The sequence below is a fragment of the Halichoerus grypus genome, chromosome 11 (assembly GCF_964656455.1).
Source record: "Halichoerus grypus chromosome 11, mHalGry1.hap1.1, whole genome shotgun sequence".
Lineage (NCBI taxonomy): Eukaryota > Metazoa > Chordata > Mammalia > Carnivora > Phocidae > Halichoerus > Halichoerus grypus.
The window spans coordinates 6,891,638-6,904,645 of NC_135722.1; the positions used below are offsets into that span (position 1 = coordinate 6,891,638).

At 61.6% G+C, this 13,008-nt stretch overlaps 1 protein-coding gene across 2 annotated transcripts in view; it reads left to right on the top strand.

Annotated features, from left to right (window-relative positions):
- LTBP3 (latent transforming growth factor beta binding protein 3) overlaps positions 1 to 13,008 on the top strand; it is a 17,985-nt gene continuing 4,977 nt past the window's right edge. For both annotated transcript variants that reach the window (XM_036077639.2, XM_036077640.2), the window contains exons 1-16: positions 1 to 825; positions 3,887 to 4,216; positions 4,356 to 4,558; positions 4,736 to 4,841; positions 5,065 to 5,157; positions 5,333 to 5,455; positions 5,954 to 6,112; positions 6,198 to 6,383; positions 6,935 to 6,951; positions 7,026 to 7,098; positions 7,247 to 7,345; positions 9,232 to 9,357; positions 9,456 to 9,587; positions 9,694 to 9,822; positions 10,053 to 10,175; positions 10,433 to 10,555. In XM_036077639.2, coding sequence (XP_035933532.1) covers positions 510 to 825; positions 3,887 to 4,216; positions 4,356 to 4,558; positions 4,736 to 4,841; positions 5,065 to 5,157; positions 5,333 to 5,455; positions 5,954 to 6,112; positions 6,198 to 6,383; positions 6,935 to 6,951; positions 7,026 to 7,098; positions 7,247 to 7,345; positions 9,232 to 9,357; positions 9,456 to 9,587; positions 9,694 to 9,822; positions 10,053 to 10,175; positions 10,433 to 10,555 — 2,338 coding nt within the window. In that variant the 5' untranslated portion in view covers positions 1 to 509. The remainder of the gene's footprint in view (positions 826 to 3,886; positions 4,217 to 4,355; positions 4,559 to 4,735; positions 4,842 to 5,064; positions 5,158 to 5,332; positions 5,456 to 5,953; positions 6,113 to 6,197; positions 6,384 to 6,934; positions 6,952 to 7,025; positions 7,099 to 7,246; positions 7,346 to 9,231; positions 9,358 to 9,455; positions 9,588 to 9,693; positions 9,823 to 10,052; positions 10,176 to 10,432; positions 10,556 to 13,008) is intronic.

Sequence of the window (13,008 nt, forward strand, 5' to 3'; positions counted from 1 at the left end):
CAGCGTCCCAGCCCCCCTCGCCGCCGCCGCCGCGCCGCAGCCAGGGAAAACAACTGCTCACTTCTCCCTGCGTCCGCCCCGCGCGCTCCCTGCTTCCCGGCGGCCGCGGGAGCCCAGCCCGGCCGGGGGAGGCGCGGAGCGGGCCGGCCGCCCGGCCTTCCTCTCCCCTCGCTCCTCCTCTCCGCCTCGACTCGCTCGGCCTCCGCGCGGCCGCCTCAGTTTGGGGCCTTCGCAGCCCCCCCCCCACCTCCCCGGCCCCGGCTCGTGGCGGGGCTCCTTCCCGGGGCTGTGGAAGTTTCTGGGCTCCTCGCGGTCCAGCCTCCATCTCTTTGCCTCGCACCGGGGCCCCCGCCCGCGCCTGCCGTCCCCTCCCTGCGCGCTTCCTCTGTTCCTCTCCCTCGCTGCCCTCTCTCCCCTCTCCCGGGGCTCCCGGCTTGCTACCCCACCCCCCCGGGCGCCGCGACCATAGCCCCGGCCCGGGCGCGCCCCTCCGGGTCCTGCGGCCCCGGATGCCCGGGCCCCGCGGGGCTGCTGGCGGCCTGGCCCCTGAGATGCGCGGGGCGGGGGCGGCGGGGCTGCTGGCGCTGCTGCTGCTGCTGGGCCCGGGCGGCGGGGCCGAGGGGGGGCCGGCGGGCGAGCGGGGCGCCGGCGGGGGCGGGGCGCTGGCCCGCGAGCGCTTCAAGGTGGTCTTTGCGCCGGTGATCTGCAAGCGGACCTGTCTCAAGGGCCAGTGTCGGGACAGTTGTCAGCAGGGCTCCAACATGACGCTCATCGGAGAGAATGGCCACAGCACCGACACGCTCACGGGCTCCGGCTTCCGCGTGGGTGAGGGCCAGGGGGCACGGGCCGGGGGAGCGGGAAGGCCGGCGCCCCCACAAATGCGGGAGCCAGGGCGGAGCAGGGTATATGACACTGGGGGGCCGGGGGTGCAGAAAGCGGAGCTCTGGGGGCCTGGGGCCCCAGGGACAACGAGGGGCTTGGGAGGCTGGAGTCCTGGGGCCAGAGTCCGAGGGGCTGCATGGACCAGGACTTCACCGCTTGGGGTTAGCCTTGAGGCCTGAGGTGTGGGGTCATGCTGGGCTCCCGGATGACACAGGCCTCTGGGAAGGCGCTGGGTTCTGAGAGGGAGTCAGGGTCAGCGCACAGGGGCTTTTGAGGGATGTGAGCTGGGGCCAGGAGGTCGCAGAGAAGGGGTAAATATTCCCCTAAGAAACGGATTTGCTGGAAGAAACAGGAAAAGTCCTTTCAAAATGTCTACAGCAGGGCCTGCCCGGAGTAGACACCTGCATGCTCTGGGAGGAACCAAGGCCAGGGCTGGGGGTCAAGAGGGTAGATATTGGCAAGGTCTCGGAGGGAAGAGGTGCTGAGGCCTAAAGAGTGGAGTGCAGGCCTGGAGGTGGGGGCTGGTTTGGGTCCTCAGTCCCTCTTTTTCCTGCTGTCCCATCTGTGCCTTCCCCATAAGCTCTCAAGAGCTCTGCCTCAGAGTCTCCCCTCCCCAACAAGCCCTCATGACTCCCCAGCTCCACTTGGAGTCTACCCCTTCCCCAGCATCTCTCTTCAAAGGGCCAGGCCTGGGGCTCGGCTCACCTCCCACCAGGGCCCTGTGGGCCAGGCTGGGGGAGGTGTCCCAGCAGTAATTACCCTCCTGGAGAGGGTAATTAGACTGGGCCCAGGATGGCACCAGCAAAACGGCCCCTCTTACACATTCCTAAACTCACATACCGACTCACAGACCCAAGGAACCCCACTAATATGGTTCACAGTTCTCGTGAGGTGTGTGTGTGTGTGTGTGTGTGTGTGCATGTGCGTGTGTGTGTGCGCGCGCGCTTGTGTGCGTGCATAGGCTTTAGAGTGACACTCTGTGATTAATTACATGTTTCTTTGTGTTGTCTTGGGTGCATGTCTCCAGTCACTATGGGAGTGTTTCTGTGAGCTTGTGTTGGTGCCAGAATGAATGTGTGTTTGTGTGTGTGCATGTGTGTGTGAGAGAGAGAGCGAGAGAGAAAGAGAGAGAGACAAGATGACCGTGCGTGTGAGTGTATGTGGGCCCAGCCTCCCAGACCCCCGGCCATCCTGCCCAGGCTGCTTTCTCCATCCGTGCTGCCCACATCCCCCAGGCTTGGTGCCCAGGCCACAGTGGGCGGGTGTCATTGAGAGGTCACCCTCACCACTATGGGTGACTCACTGGGAGGCAGGAAGGAGAGGATCCTGCCTCCCCCAGCCCAGGACACACCCCTCCTGCCCTGAGAGTCCTGGCAGGATGAACTGGGCTGGGATGTTCTTAGCCAGGCCCTGATGGCCATGGATGTGGGTTGTCCCTCTGAGGCCCTGCAGGTGTCCAGAAGAGCATCACCTCCACCTTTCCATTCTGGGAAGTGAGGGCAGCCACGGGGCAGGCAGGAGAGGGGCTGGGTCTGGTATGTGAGCTCAGGGCCCCAAGGCTGGATGTGGGATGTGACTGCGTGTCACAGAAAGACATAGGTCCCAGCCTCTCAGTCACTCCTTCATTTATCCCCCCTGAACCTCCTCTGGGACCCAGAGCTGAGGCAGACCCAGCCCCTCCACAGCACCCTGTTACAGTGTGGGAGACAGACATAAATATAACCAAGTCAAGTGCCAGGCAGAGCTGGGCAGAGGGTGATAACTCGGGAGAGGGAACAGAGGTGGGGGGGGGGGGTGTGTGAGGAAAGGCTCCCTTCCTGGAGGAGAAGCTGAGGCTGGAAGGTTAATATTTGAATATGTAGAGGTGGGGGGACAGGGCCCTGAAGGGAAGGAAATGGCATGAATAAAACCATGGAGGCAGGAGATGTGATACATTTGTAGGGGGAGGGAGAGGAGTCCTAGGGTGTGGCATGCATGTGGAAAGAGCAGAGGGGGATCGGCTTATAGAAGGTTCATTCTGGGCCATGGAGAGCCTTAAATGTTTGGGCAAGGAAGCAAGCAGTGAGCAGGGGTGTGACACGCCAGGGATTTGCCTGAGGCGGATTTCTCTGGGGGTACTGGGCTGTGGACAGGCAGGAGAGAGGCAGGAAGCCAGCAAGGAGCATGGGTGGCAAGGCTCAAGGCACAGGAGGGGCAGAGGGCATGGGGAGGAGGGGAGATGGATTCATGAGACTGTACAGAGGCCGGAACTGGGTAGAGTGGGAGCAGGAGAGATGGAGTCTCTGAGGCTCCTAGAATGACCTAGGCAGTCAGGGATTTCCCAGGGGTAGTCCAAGGTGGGAGGGGGAGTGGGGGAAGCAGGATGCGGATCTCCCCAGGGTTGATGTGCCCAAGAGAGGTCCCAGAGAGGTAGAAGCTAGAGATGTGGGCATCGCTGATAGTGTGAGGTGTGGGCCCTGGGATGGCAAGACAAAGGGGGGTGGGGGAGCTCAGAGAGGGCTGAGGTTTGAATGGGGGAGAATTTAGAAGAGAGGAAGTGCCAGATAGAGATCACATTCCCAGGAAAGTTTGGAGGGCAAAGCCAGAGGAGAAAACGGCTGTTCGGCCACCACCATCATCATCATCATCATCATCATCTGATACTACTTATTAAACACCCTCCTGGGCCAGGCACTGTGCTAACTATCTGAACAGGCATTACCTCATTTAATAGACACAACAAACATCCCTACAGATGAGAACACTGAGGCACAGGGAGGGCGAGAAGGTGCTCAGGGCCCCACAGCTAGCCTCCTAGCTAGGATTTAACCAGGACTTAAGACCCCAGAAGCCAACATGGGTAGAAGGATGTTGGGGGACCTAGAGAGCAGTTGCTACCGGTTCCAAAACCCAGCTTCCCAAGAAGGACAGAGTCCGTGGGTAGCAAGGAAGTAAGGAGGAGGGGAAAGAGACAGGATGTGGGTGAGGGACTGGGCCTGGTCCCTGATCCACCTCCCCTCCTCAGTGGTGTGCCCTCTGCCCTGCATGAACGGTGGCCAGTGCTCCTCCCGAAACCAGTGCCTGTGTCCCCCGGACTTCACCGGTCGCTTCTGCCAGGTGCCCGCTGGAGGAGCTGGTGGGGGCACCGGCGGCTCAGGCCCTGGGCTGGGCCGGGCCGGGGCCCTGTCCACAGGCGCGCTGCCACCCCTGGCTCCAGAGAGCGAGTCTGTGGCCAGCAAGCACGCCATCTACGCGGTCCAGGTGATCGCGGATCCGCCCGGGCCTGGGGAGGGGCCCCCTGCCCAGCATGCAGCCTTCCTGGTGCCCCTCGGGCCGGGACAGATCTCAGCGGAAGGTACCGGACCACCGGGCGGGACTCGGGGAGGCCGAAGTGGGCGGACACTAGGGTGGCGGGACCTCGAGGAGCCCCGCCCACCCCGCACGACAACCTCTGGTCCCGGGCAGCCCTGAAGCCACCGTGCCCCGCCCCCCAGTGCAGGCCCCGCCCCCCGTGGTGAACGTGCGCGTCCACCATCCGCCCGAGGCCTCGGTCCAAGTGCACCGCATCGAGGGGCCGAATGCCGAGGGCCCCGCCCCCTCGCAGCACCTGCTGCCGCACCCCAAGCCCCAGCACCCCCGGCCACCCACCCAGAAGCCCCTGGGCCGCTGCTTCCAGGACACACTGCCCAAGCAGCCAGTGAGTGAATCCACAGTCCGGCTGGACCGGCCCTTGGGTCTCAGGGTTGCCCTGTTCCCACTCAACGGGGATTGCCCAAAACGGGGGTCCCTGGGCTGACAGGGGGAGGTAAAGGCCCCGAGGAGGGAGGCCGGGTGGGGCTGGGCGCCCTGTGACCCCTGTCCCAACTTTCCCTAGTGCGGCAGCAATCCCCTCCCGGGCCTCACCAAGCAGGAGGACTGCTGCGGAAGCATCGGGACCGCCTGGGGCCAGAGCAAGTGCCATAAGTGCCCCCAGCTGCAGTGTGAGTGCCGGGGCTCAGGGAGGCCCGCCACCGCAGGGTGGACCCAGGCCCACCTCTTCCTCCCCTGCAGGGGGAGGACGCAACCAGTGCAGCCTGAGCCTCTCACTGCCCACCAAATTCCCCTCAGCCTCCTGCTCTGCTCCTCCACAGCGCCCTCCTTTCCCTTTCTGCAGGACCCCCCCCCCCCAGTGTCCTCCCCTGCCACGCTCTCCTCTCTCTTCAGACACAGGGGTGCAGAAACCAGGACCTGTCCGTGGGGAGGTGGGCGCTGACTGCCCCCAGGGCTACAAGAGACTCAACAGCACCCACTGCCAGGGTATGGCCAGCCAGGAGATTCTGTGGGCTGGAGGGACAAGCCCGTTGCCACTGGGGGAGGCCCCAAGGTGGGTGAGGGAGGGGGCGGGGCTGGGGCAGGACCCTGAGGTTCTTGGAGCAGCTGGCTGTCACCCTGCGGCCGCGCACTACAGGGATCACACTCCCGCTTACCGCAGACATCAACGAGTGCGCGATGCCGGGCATGTGTCGCCATGGGGACTGCCTCAACAACCCGGGCTCCTATCGCTGCGTCTGCCCACCTGGCCATAGCTTGGGCCCCTCCCGAACGCAGTGCATTGGTGAGAATGGGGGGCTCAGGTCCCTGGGAGGTCACAAGGCATGGACAGGAGAGGTAAGGCTCCAAGGAGCAAGGAGGTCACAGAAGTCAGAGTGGGGTCAAGGGTTGACTGCAGGAGGAGTAAGGCCCAGAGCTGATAGGATCAGGGATCAGTGGGGTCAGGAGTCACATGGGATCTGGTTGGAGGTCACACGGGGTCAGGGACTATATAGAGGGAGGGTCGTATGAGATCATGGGCTTGATGGGTAGGAGGAATGAAGTCTAGAACATCCAGAATCAGGGGTCAGCGGGGCCAGTGGTCACAGAGATTTCAGGGGTCACATGAGGCCAGAGAAACACAGGTTCAGGAATCACATGAACTCAGGGTTGTGTGAGGTCAGAGGCCACATGAGGATCAAGAGTTGTCTGAGCCAGAGAGGCGAGGCCTGGAGCAGCTGGCAAGACGGACATGGGCAGCGTTCAAGCCCAGATGTCCATGCCCGGCCCCGGCCCCCCGCAGCGGACAAGCCAGAGGAGAAGAGCCTGTGTTTCCGCCTGGTGAGCCCTGAACACCAGTGCCAGCACCCACTGACCACGCGCCTCAGCCGCCAGCTCTGCTGCTGCAGTGTGGGCAAGGCCTGGGGCGCCAGGTGCCAGCGCTGTCCTGCCGATGGCACCGGTGAGCCTGGGGCGCATGGGGCTCGGGGCCGTCTCTGTGCCCGGCCCGGAAACACTCACTTCTCTGCGCCTTGCTCTGGCCGCAGCTGCCTTCAAGGAGATCTGTCCAGCTGGGAAGGGGTACCACATCCTCACTTCCCACCAGACGCTCACCATTCAGGGCGAAAGTGACTTTTCCCTTTTCCTGCACCCGGACGGGCCACCCAAGCCCCAGCAGCCCCCGGAGAGCCCCAGCCGGGCGCCGCCACCTGAGGACACCGAGGAAGAGCGAGGTCTGGCCTGACTCTTTCCATTCCCTGTCAAATGCAGAACGCCTAGACCTGGCCCCTTGACTCCTGATCCACAGATATGACCTCAGAGTCTAACCCCTAACTCCTAATCCTTGACCTAACCACGGACCCCCAGAGCTGGCCCTCTCATCCCTAACCAAGGTTGTAACCCCAGGATTTGTCCCTTGATCAACAGGATCTGACCATCTGTTGCCCTCCAGATCTTTTCCTCTGACCCTGGAACCCCTTTGATTTCCACACTAGGGCATTGATCCAGCCCAAATGCTGTCCTTAGATCTGACCTTCTGACTCCTGATCCAAAGATTTTGACCCTAGCTATAACCCCCTAAGCCTTGCTCTATAACCCAAGGACCTTGACCAACCATTGTGCCCTATACCTGTTCCTCTGACCCCAGGATCTAACTCTTGACCCTTGACCCAGAGACGTGATTGTTGAACTCTCAGACACCCTGACCACAAATACCAACTGCCCACCCCAGTCTTAACTCCCTTCTCCCAGCCCTGCACTAATGCCCCATCTTCTTCCCTTTTAGGGGTGAGCACGGACTCAGTGAGTATGAGAGCCCAGGTGGGAGGAGTAGGGAAGCGAAGGCGACAGTGGGCTCATGCTGCTGTCACTCACAGCCAGTGATCGAGGAGCAGTCAGCTCAGCAGAGCCACCCGATCGCCACCACGTCTCCCGCCAGGCCCTACCCGGGTGAGCTGGGCACTGCAGGGACCAGTCCTCAAGGGCTGTCACTGGGGGTGGTGGACAGCCACACCATCAGGGGATAGTGAAGCTGGGCCTGCCTGGAGAGGGGTGGCTCTCCCATCTCCCACACCCCCTGACGGGTATCTGCCTACAGAGTTGATCTCCCGGCCCTCGCCACCCACTGTGCGCTGGTTCCTGCCGGACCTGCCCCCATCCCGCAGCGCGGTGGAGATTGCTCCTACTCAGGTCACAGGTAAGACCTGCCCGCCTAGGCCACGACCCAGAGAAGCCACGTCCCTGGCTTAATTTTACTCCTCCCTTACCCACCCCCCTGCAATCATTCCTGAGCACTAGCACTTATCCGGGGCTTACTGGGTGCCAGGTCCTGGGCTGGGCTCTGGGGAAGCCATCATGTGCAGCAGAGACCCCATTCTGCCCTCAAGTGATCCGGGTATTGTGGTGCCCCACCCAGTCTGAAGGCACTTATTCATTCATTCATTCATTCAACAAATATTTATTAAGCACCTACTATGTGCCAGGCACCGTTTAGGTGCTGGGGATAGGTGGTAAACAAAAGCCAGAACTTCTCTGTTCTTGCAGAGTAAACAGACAACAGATAGATCAGTGACTAAAAACCTAGTATGTCTCATAAATGCCATGAAAAAATAAATCAGAGAAGGAAAGAAGTCTGGGGGGTTGTGATAATACGTAGGAGGGCAACGAGAGAAGGCTTTCTGGGCCGGGCTTTAGAGAGTGTTAGAAATGAACAAGAAGTGCGGGAGGAAGGGGAGTGCAGGTTGGGAAAAGGGACATTCCAAGTGAAGCTCAGGCAAAGGGCACATGAAACACTGGTGGAGGAGGGAAAACCACACACAGACCAGTGTTTTTGAACCCAGGGAGGGCCGATGCACAGAGCCTTGTTAAGAGGCTTGGGTTTGATCCCAAAGGCTGTGGGAAGTGTCTGCAGGGTTTGGGCCATCATGATAATTGCTAGCTATGGCTGAGCAAATGCCTTGTGCCAGGCACTGACTGAAGGGTTTTATGTACTAAGTATCATTTAACCTTTTCATACTGTGAAAGTGGGTACGCTTGGCTTCATCGTGCAGTAGCTTGCCCCCCCACCGCCATCACACATCGGAGCCAGATTCTAGTCCGCGTCTGTGTGGACTCCAAAGCTACAAGGGAGCTACCAGCCTGATTGAAATCTAGGAGGCTAGATGTGCTCTGGGGGTGAGGGCCCAGGGGGAAGGTGGCTATCCTGGAGGCCTGTCCAGGCTAGAACAACGGTGACAGCCCTGGGGGCTGTGGGAATGTGGGGGAAGAGGCACCTGGGGAGGCTTCTCAGAGGAGGGGTTGTTAGTTAAGGAGGTCTAGGGAGAGATACTCTAGGCGAAAAGAGCAGCTTGCCCTGTGTGTTTAGGGTGGGGCAGAGCTCAGGATCAAGTCCTGGGCTGCAGGTGGGGGAAGGGGGGGGGGCCTGAAGGAGGGAGTGGTGGGAGGTGGGAGTTCAGGACTGGTGACAAAGAGAGTAAAGGGGGTTTCTGGATCTGACCACTTATACACAACCAGGGGGCAAGCAGATGCCCAGGAAATAAATGAGCTCCTGCCTGCCTTGGGAGGGGGAGGAAATCAGCCTTCTGGAATGGGGGACCCGGGTCCCTGAGGCGAGGATGTTGGGGTCAGTGGGCTAGAGGATAGGGGAGGGGAGTGACTAAGGCTGCAGGGTTTTAAATACTGAGGTGATTGGAGGGGGTTGTCTCAGAGCCCATTGGGTAGGGGGTATTGGGATGACTGAGGGGTCCTGAGGGGAGGTGATGGGAGTTTGGGGTGACTGGAGACAGAGCATAGTGAGTAGGAATAGAATTATCAGGGATTGAGTTGAGCATAGGGATGGGACCTAGGGTGGAGCATAGGGATGGGACCTGGGGTCGCTATCTGGGGTCGCGATGTTGGGGTTATCTGGGATTGAGGTGTAGGACATCCTAGGAGTGGAGTATGAGTGTACTGGGACCCCATGGTGTGACCAGGCTCAGGTATCTGGGTCATTAAAAATGGGGCATCGAGGTCCGCCCGGGGAACGTGGCAGAAAGTGAGTGCTCCCTGCTGAGGCCCCTGCTCGACCACCTCCCCACCCCCCAGAGACAGACGAGTGTCGTCTGAACCAGAACATCTGTGGCCACGGAGAGTGCGTCCCGGGCCCCTCGGACTACTCCTGCCATTGCAATCCGGGCTACCGGTCGCACCCGCAGCACCGCTACTGCGTGGGTGAGCGCGGGCGGCCGGGTGGGGGGCCCGGGGGCGGCCTTGGGTCCCAACGCCCCTTGACGTCTCCCCCCGCCCCCCGCCCTGCGCGCCCTTCTCAGACGTGAACGAGTGCGAGGCGGAGCCATGCGGCGCCGGGAGGGGCGTCTGCATGAACACGGGCGGCTCGTACAACTGCCACTGCCACCGCGGCTACCGCCTGCACGTCGGCGCCGGGGGGCGCTCGTGCGTGGGTGAGCGCGGCCCGCACGGCGCGGGGGGCTGGGCTGGGGGTCTCCCCTCCGGATCGCCGCGTAACCGCCCCCGGCGCCCCCCTCGCGCTCCCTTCCTCCCGCTCAGACCTGAACGAGTGCGCCAAGCCCCACCTGTGCGGCGACGGCGGCTTCTGCCTCAACTTCCCCGGCCACTACAAGTGCAACTGCTACCCCGGCTACCGGCTCAAAGCCTCACGACCGCCCGTGTGCGAAGGTGGGGGAGAGCCCATCCAGGCCGACAGGGGGTCCTCAGCCGTTCTCGACCTGGGCTGGGGGCAGGGGTCCCGGACTCTGGGCCTCTCAGAGGTTGGGCTGCGGGAGCCCAGAGGGCCGGGTTCGCCTTGTTGATCTGTAAGGGAAGGAGGCCCTGCGGAGGACACTGAGCGCCTGGCCCGCCACCTTGTCCCCAAATGGATCTCCTTCCCTCTCCCCCAACCCGTGCAGACATCGACGAGTGCCGAGACCCTAGCTCTTGCCCGGATGGCAAATGCGAGAACAAACCCGGGAGCTTCAAGTGCATTGCCTGTCAGCCCGGCTACCGCAGCCAGGGGGGCGGGGCCTGCCGCGGTGAGAGCGGGCCCTGAGTCCCGGATTGGTGGGGGTGGGGGTGGGGGGGTGTTCGACGGCAAATGGGCGGGGCCCGTGCGGGAGTTCTCCCCGCGACCCGGCAGTTTCGGGGTCCGGTTAGGGCAGGGGCGGGGCTGATGGCGGTGAGAGGCGCCTGGCAGGTGGGGCCTCCCCCATCCTGGGCGGACAAGACCCCCACCTCGGCACAGTGCCGGGTCCAGTGGGGCGGCTACCGAGGCGAGTCTTCGCCGCCGCAGACGTGAACGAGTGTGCCGAGGGCAGCCCCTGCTCGCCGGGCTGGTGCGAGAACCTCCCAGGCTCCTTCCGCTGCACGTGCGCCCAGGGCTACGCGCCTGCGCCGGATGGCCGCAGCTGCCAGGGTGAGCCCCAGCCCTCCCCCCAACGCTCCCGCACCCACTCACGCGTGGGAGCTGGGGACCGAGTCACCCCGTCTGTCCCACGGTGGGCAGGAGATAGCTACTTCACCCTCCAGGTCACTGACCCATGCACTCATTTTCTCAGCGAACCTGGCCGATGAAAGGGCCACCAGGATTTCTATGCAGGAAGGGTCTTAGGGAGGCAAGGCTTGAAACTGCTTTTGCAAAGCACGTTACTTAAATTTAAAGGGGAAAAAAAGACATAGAAGAACGGGCAGGGGCGCTGGTAGTCCTACTGTTCTGCGTATGCACCAAGAGGCGGGCTGGGGCTGGGATTCAGAGAAACTGAGGAACTTTACACACAGACTGGAGAGCGCAGGGCTGTGGGCCTGGCTGGAATGTGGGTGCAGGGCTGGGAGGAGGGGAGGCCTGAATTGTCTTAAAGGACCAGCAGGAATTAGCCAAGCAAAGAAAGCATCAGCGGACTCGGAGGTGAAAACAGCTCAGACTGTGCTGAAAACTGTAAGATGTAAGCAGAGGGTGGGGGCTGAGGCTGGCTGGTGAGGGGCAGGGCCCACCCCCTGAGAGGCCCCCTGAGCCCTGCCCAGGAGGTCGAGCTTCATCCTGACGGTGTTATGAGGCACCTGAAGCATTTTAAGGGGAAAGGTGACAAGTTTCACCATTTGCTTTGGAAAGTTTCCCGCTGCTGAGTGTGGAGAGTAGCCCGAGGTCTGCTGGAGACTCAGGGCACAGATGGTGGCCATGATGGGAGTAGCGGCCTCAGGACGGCCATGGGATGATGTGATATTAGAGAAATGTTAAAGCACATTACCTGGGCTTATTAACTGGATGTCCAGGTGAGAGAGCAGGGAGCGAGGGACCCTCCAGGTTTCTGGCTTGGGTGACTCTGTGGGTGGTGCTGTTCCCTGGGATAGGGTCGCCGGGGGGGGGGGTGCAGATTGGAGAAGGAAGACACCAAGTTTCATGCTGGACAAGTTGAGTGGGTGTCCCTGTGGGCCTGGGCCTCTGGGCTGAAGATGCCAGCAGAGGGTGGGCCGTACAGATTGGAAGTCTTGGGCCAGACACCCTGCCCCGGAACTGTAGACTGCGGGGGGCTGTGGAGACTTGGGGTGCGCCTGCTCAGCCAAGGAGGGGGGAATCCAGTGAGGGGAGCCTCAGCAGAGCCTTGTGGGCAATGCCACATCAGCGGAACGTAGGGGAATAGGAGAGGGAGATGGGGGAGGAGGGATGGAAGGAGGCCCAGGGAGTCCCAGCTGAGAAACCAGGGAGAGGCTTCCAGGGCAGAAGAGGATGAGCCAAATGTAACCGAGAGGTTCTTGAAAAGAAAGAACTGAGTGGTGAGATGAGAAAGTCCCTGGTGACCTTGGTAGGGTGGCTTCTGTGGCATGAGGGGCCATGAGATGCAGGCAGCAAGTGAGGAAGAGTGAGACATGGGGCTACCAGAATGGGGTTTAGGGTTGTAGGCTGAAGAGGTGCCAGGAAAGTGGGCGAGGGGATGACAAGGGCAGCTGGGGAAGGAGCCATGGACAGAAGGGACATCTCTTGCCCTAACGGATGTAATGATTTTCAGGAGGTTAAAGATTACCCTTAATTTTCTCAATGAGCAGTGAAGGGCCTGAGTCCAGTAGGGGACTTGCAATGACCAGTAGAGGGTTGGGACTGCCCAAGGGCATGGGAGCTGCCCAGGGGCTTTCCAGAAGTCCAGCCTGGGGAGGAGGGGCAGGGTGGCACCAGCCACGCTGAGGATCGCGTGGGGCCCGAGGCCAGAGGGAGTGGCTGTGGCCCAGGGTGCTCAGGCTGGCGGGTGCCAGCATCCCATTCAGCATCCAGGATCTGGAGGCCCAGAGGCAGGCATGGCCTCCCAGACCAGTGCGGAGGAGGGAGAGGTGTTCGGGAGCCCCTGGAGAGAAGATGGGATAGGGGACTTGAGAGCAGAGGCAGTGGGAAGGAAGCAGCAACTGAGATGCCCAAAGTGGGGCAGATCCCAGCCCCTCGTCCTGACAGTGAGTGGCTGCCACTGAAGTGAAGGTCACAGAAACTGATCAAGGGTGTAAGGTCAGAGGCTGCGCCTGGCTGACCATATGGATGCTGAAAAGTCCTAGTGCGGGGAGCAAGGCGGAGGAAGGGAGACTAGGGAGGTGAGTGCTGACAGCAGGGGAGAAGGTGGAGGCTGGCATGTGGGCTGGCGCACCTCAGAGGCACAGCGTGGCCTGGAAGGGTCTGACGCGTGGCCAAGAACCAGCTTCTGCCAGAAAGGACTGCGGAGAAGCACGCTCTCAGGGGAAGGCCGAGTTCCTTTACTGCACAAGCAGAAGACATTATTCTGCGAGCAGGACAAAGACAGAGAGGAGCTTATTTACGTGGGAAGAAAGGGAGCCATGGCAGGTGGGGGAAGGATGAGGGCAGCTGGGACAAGGGAGACCAGGGCAGTATGC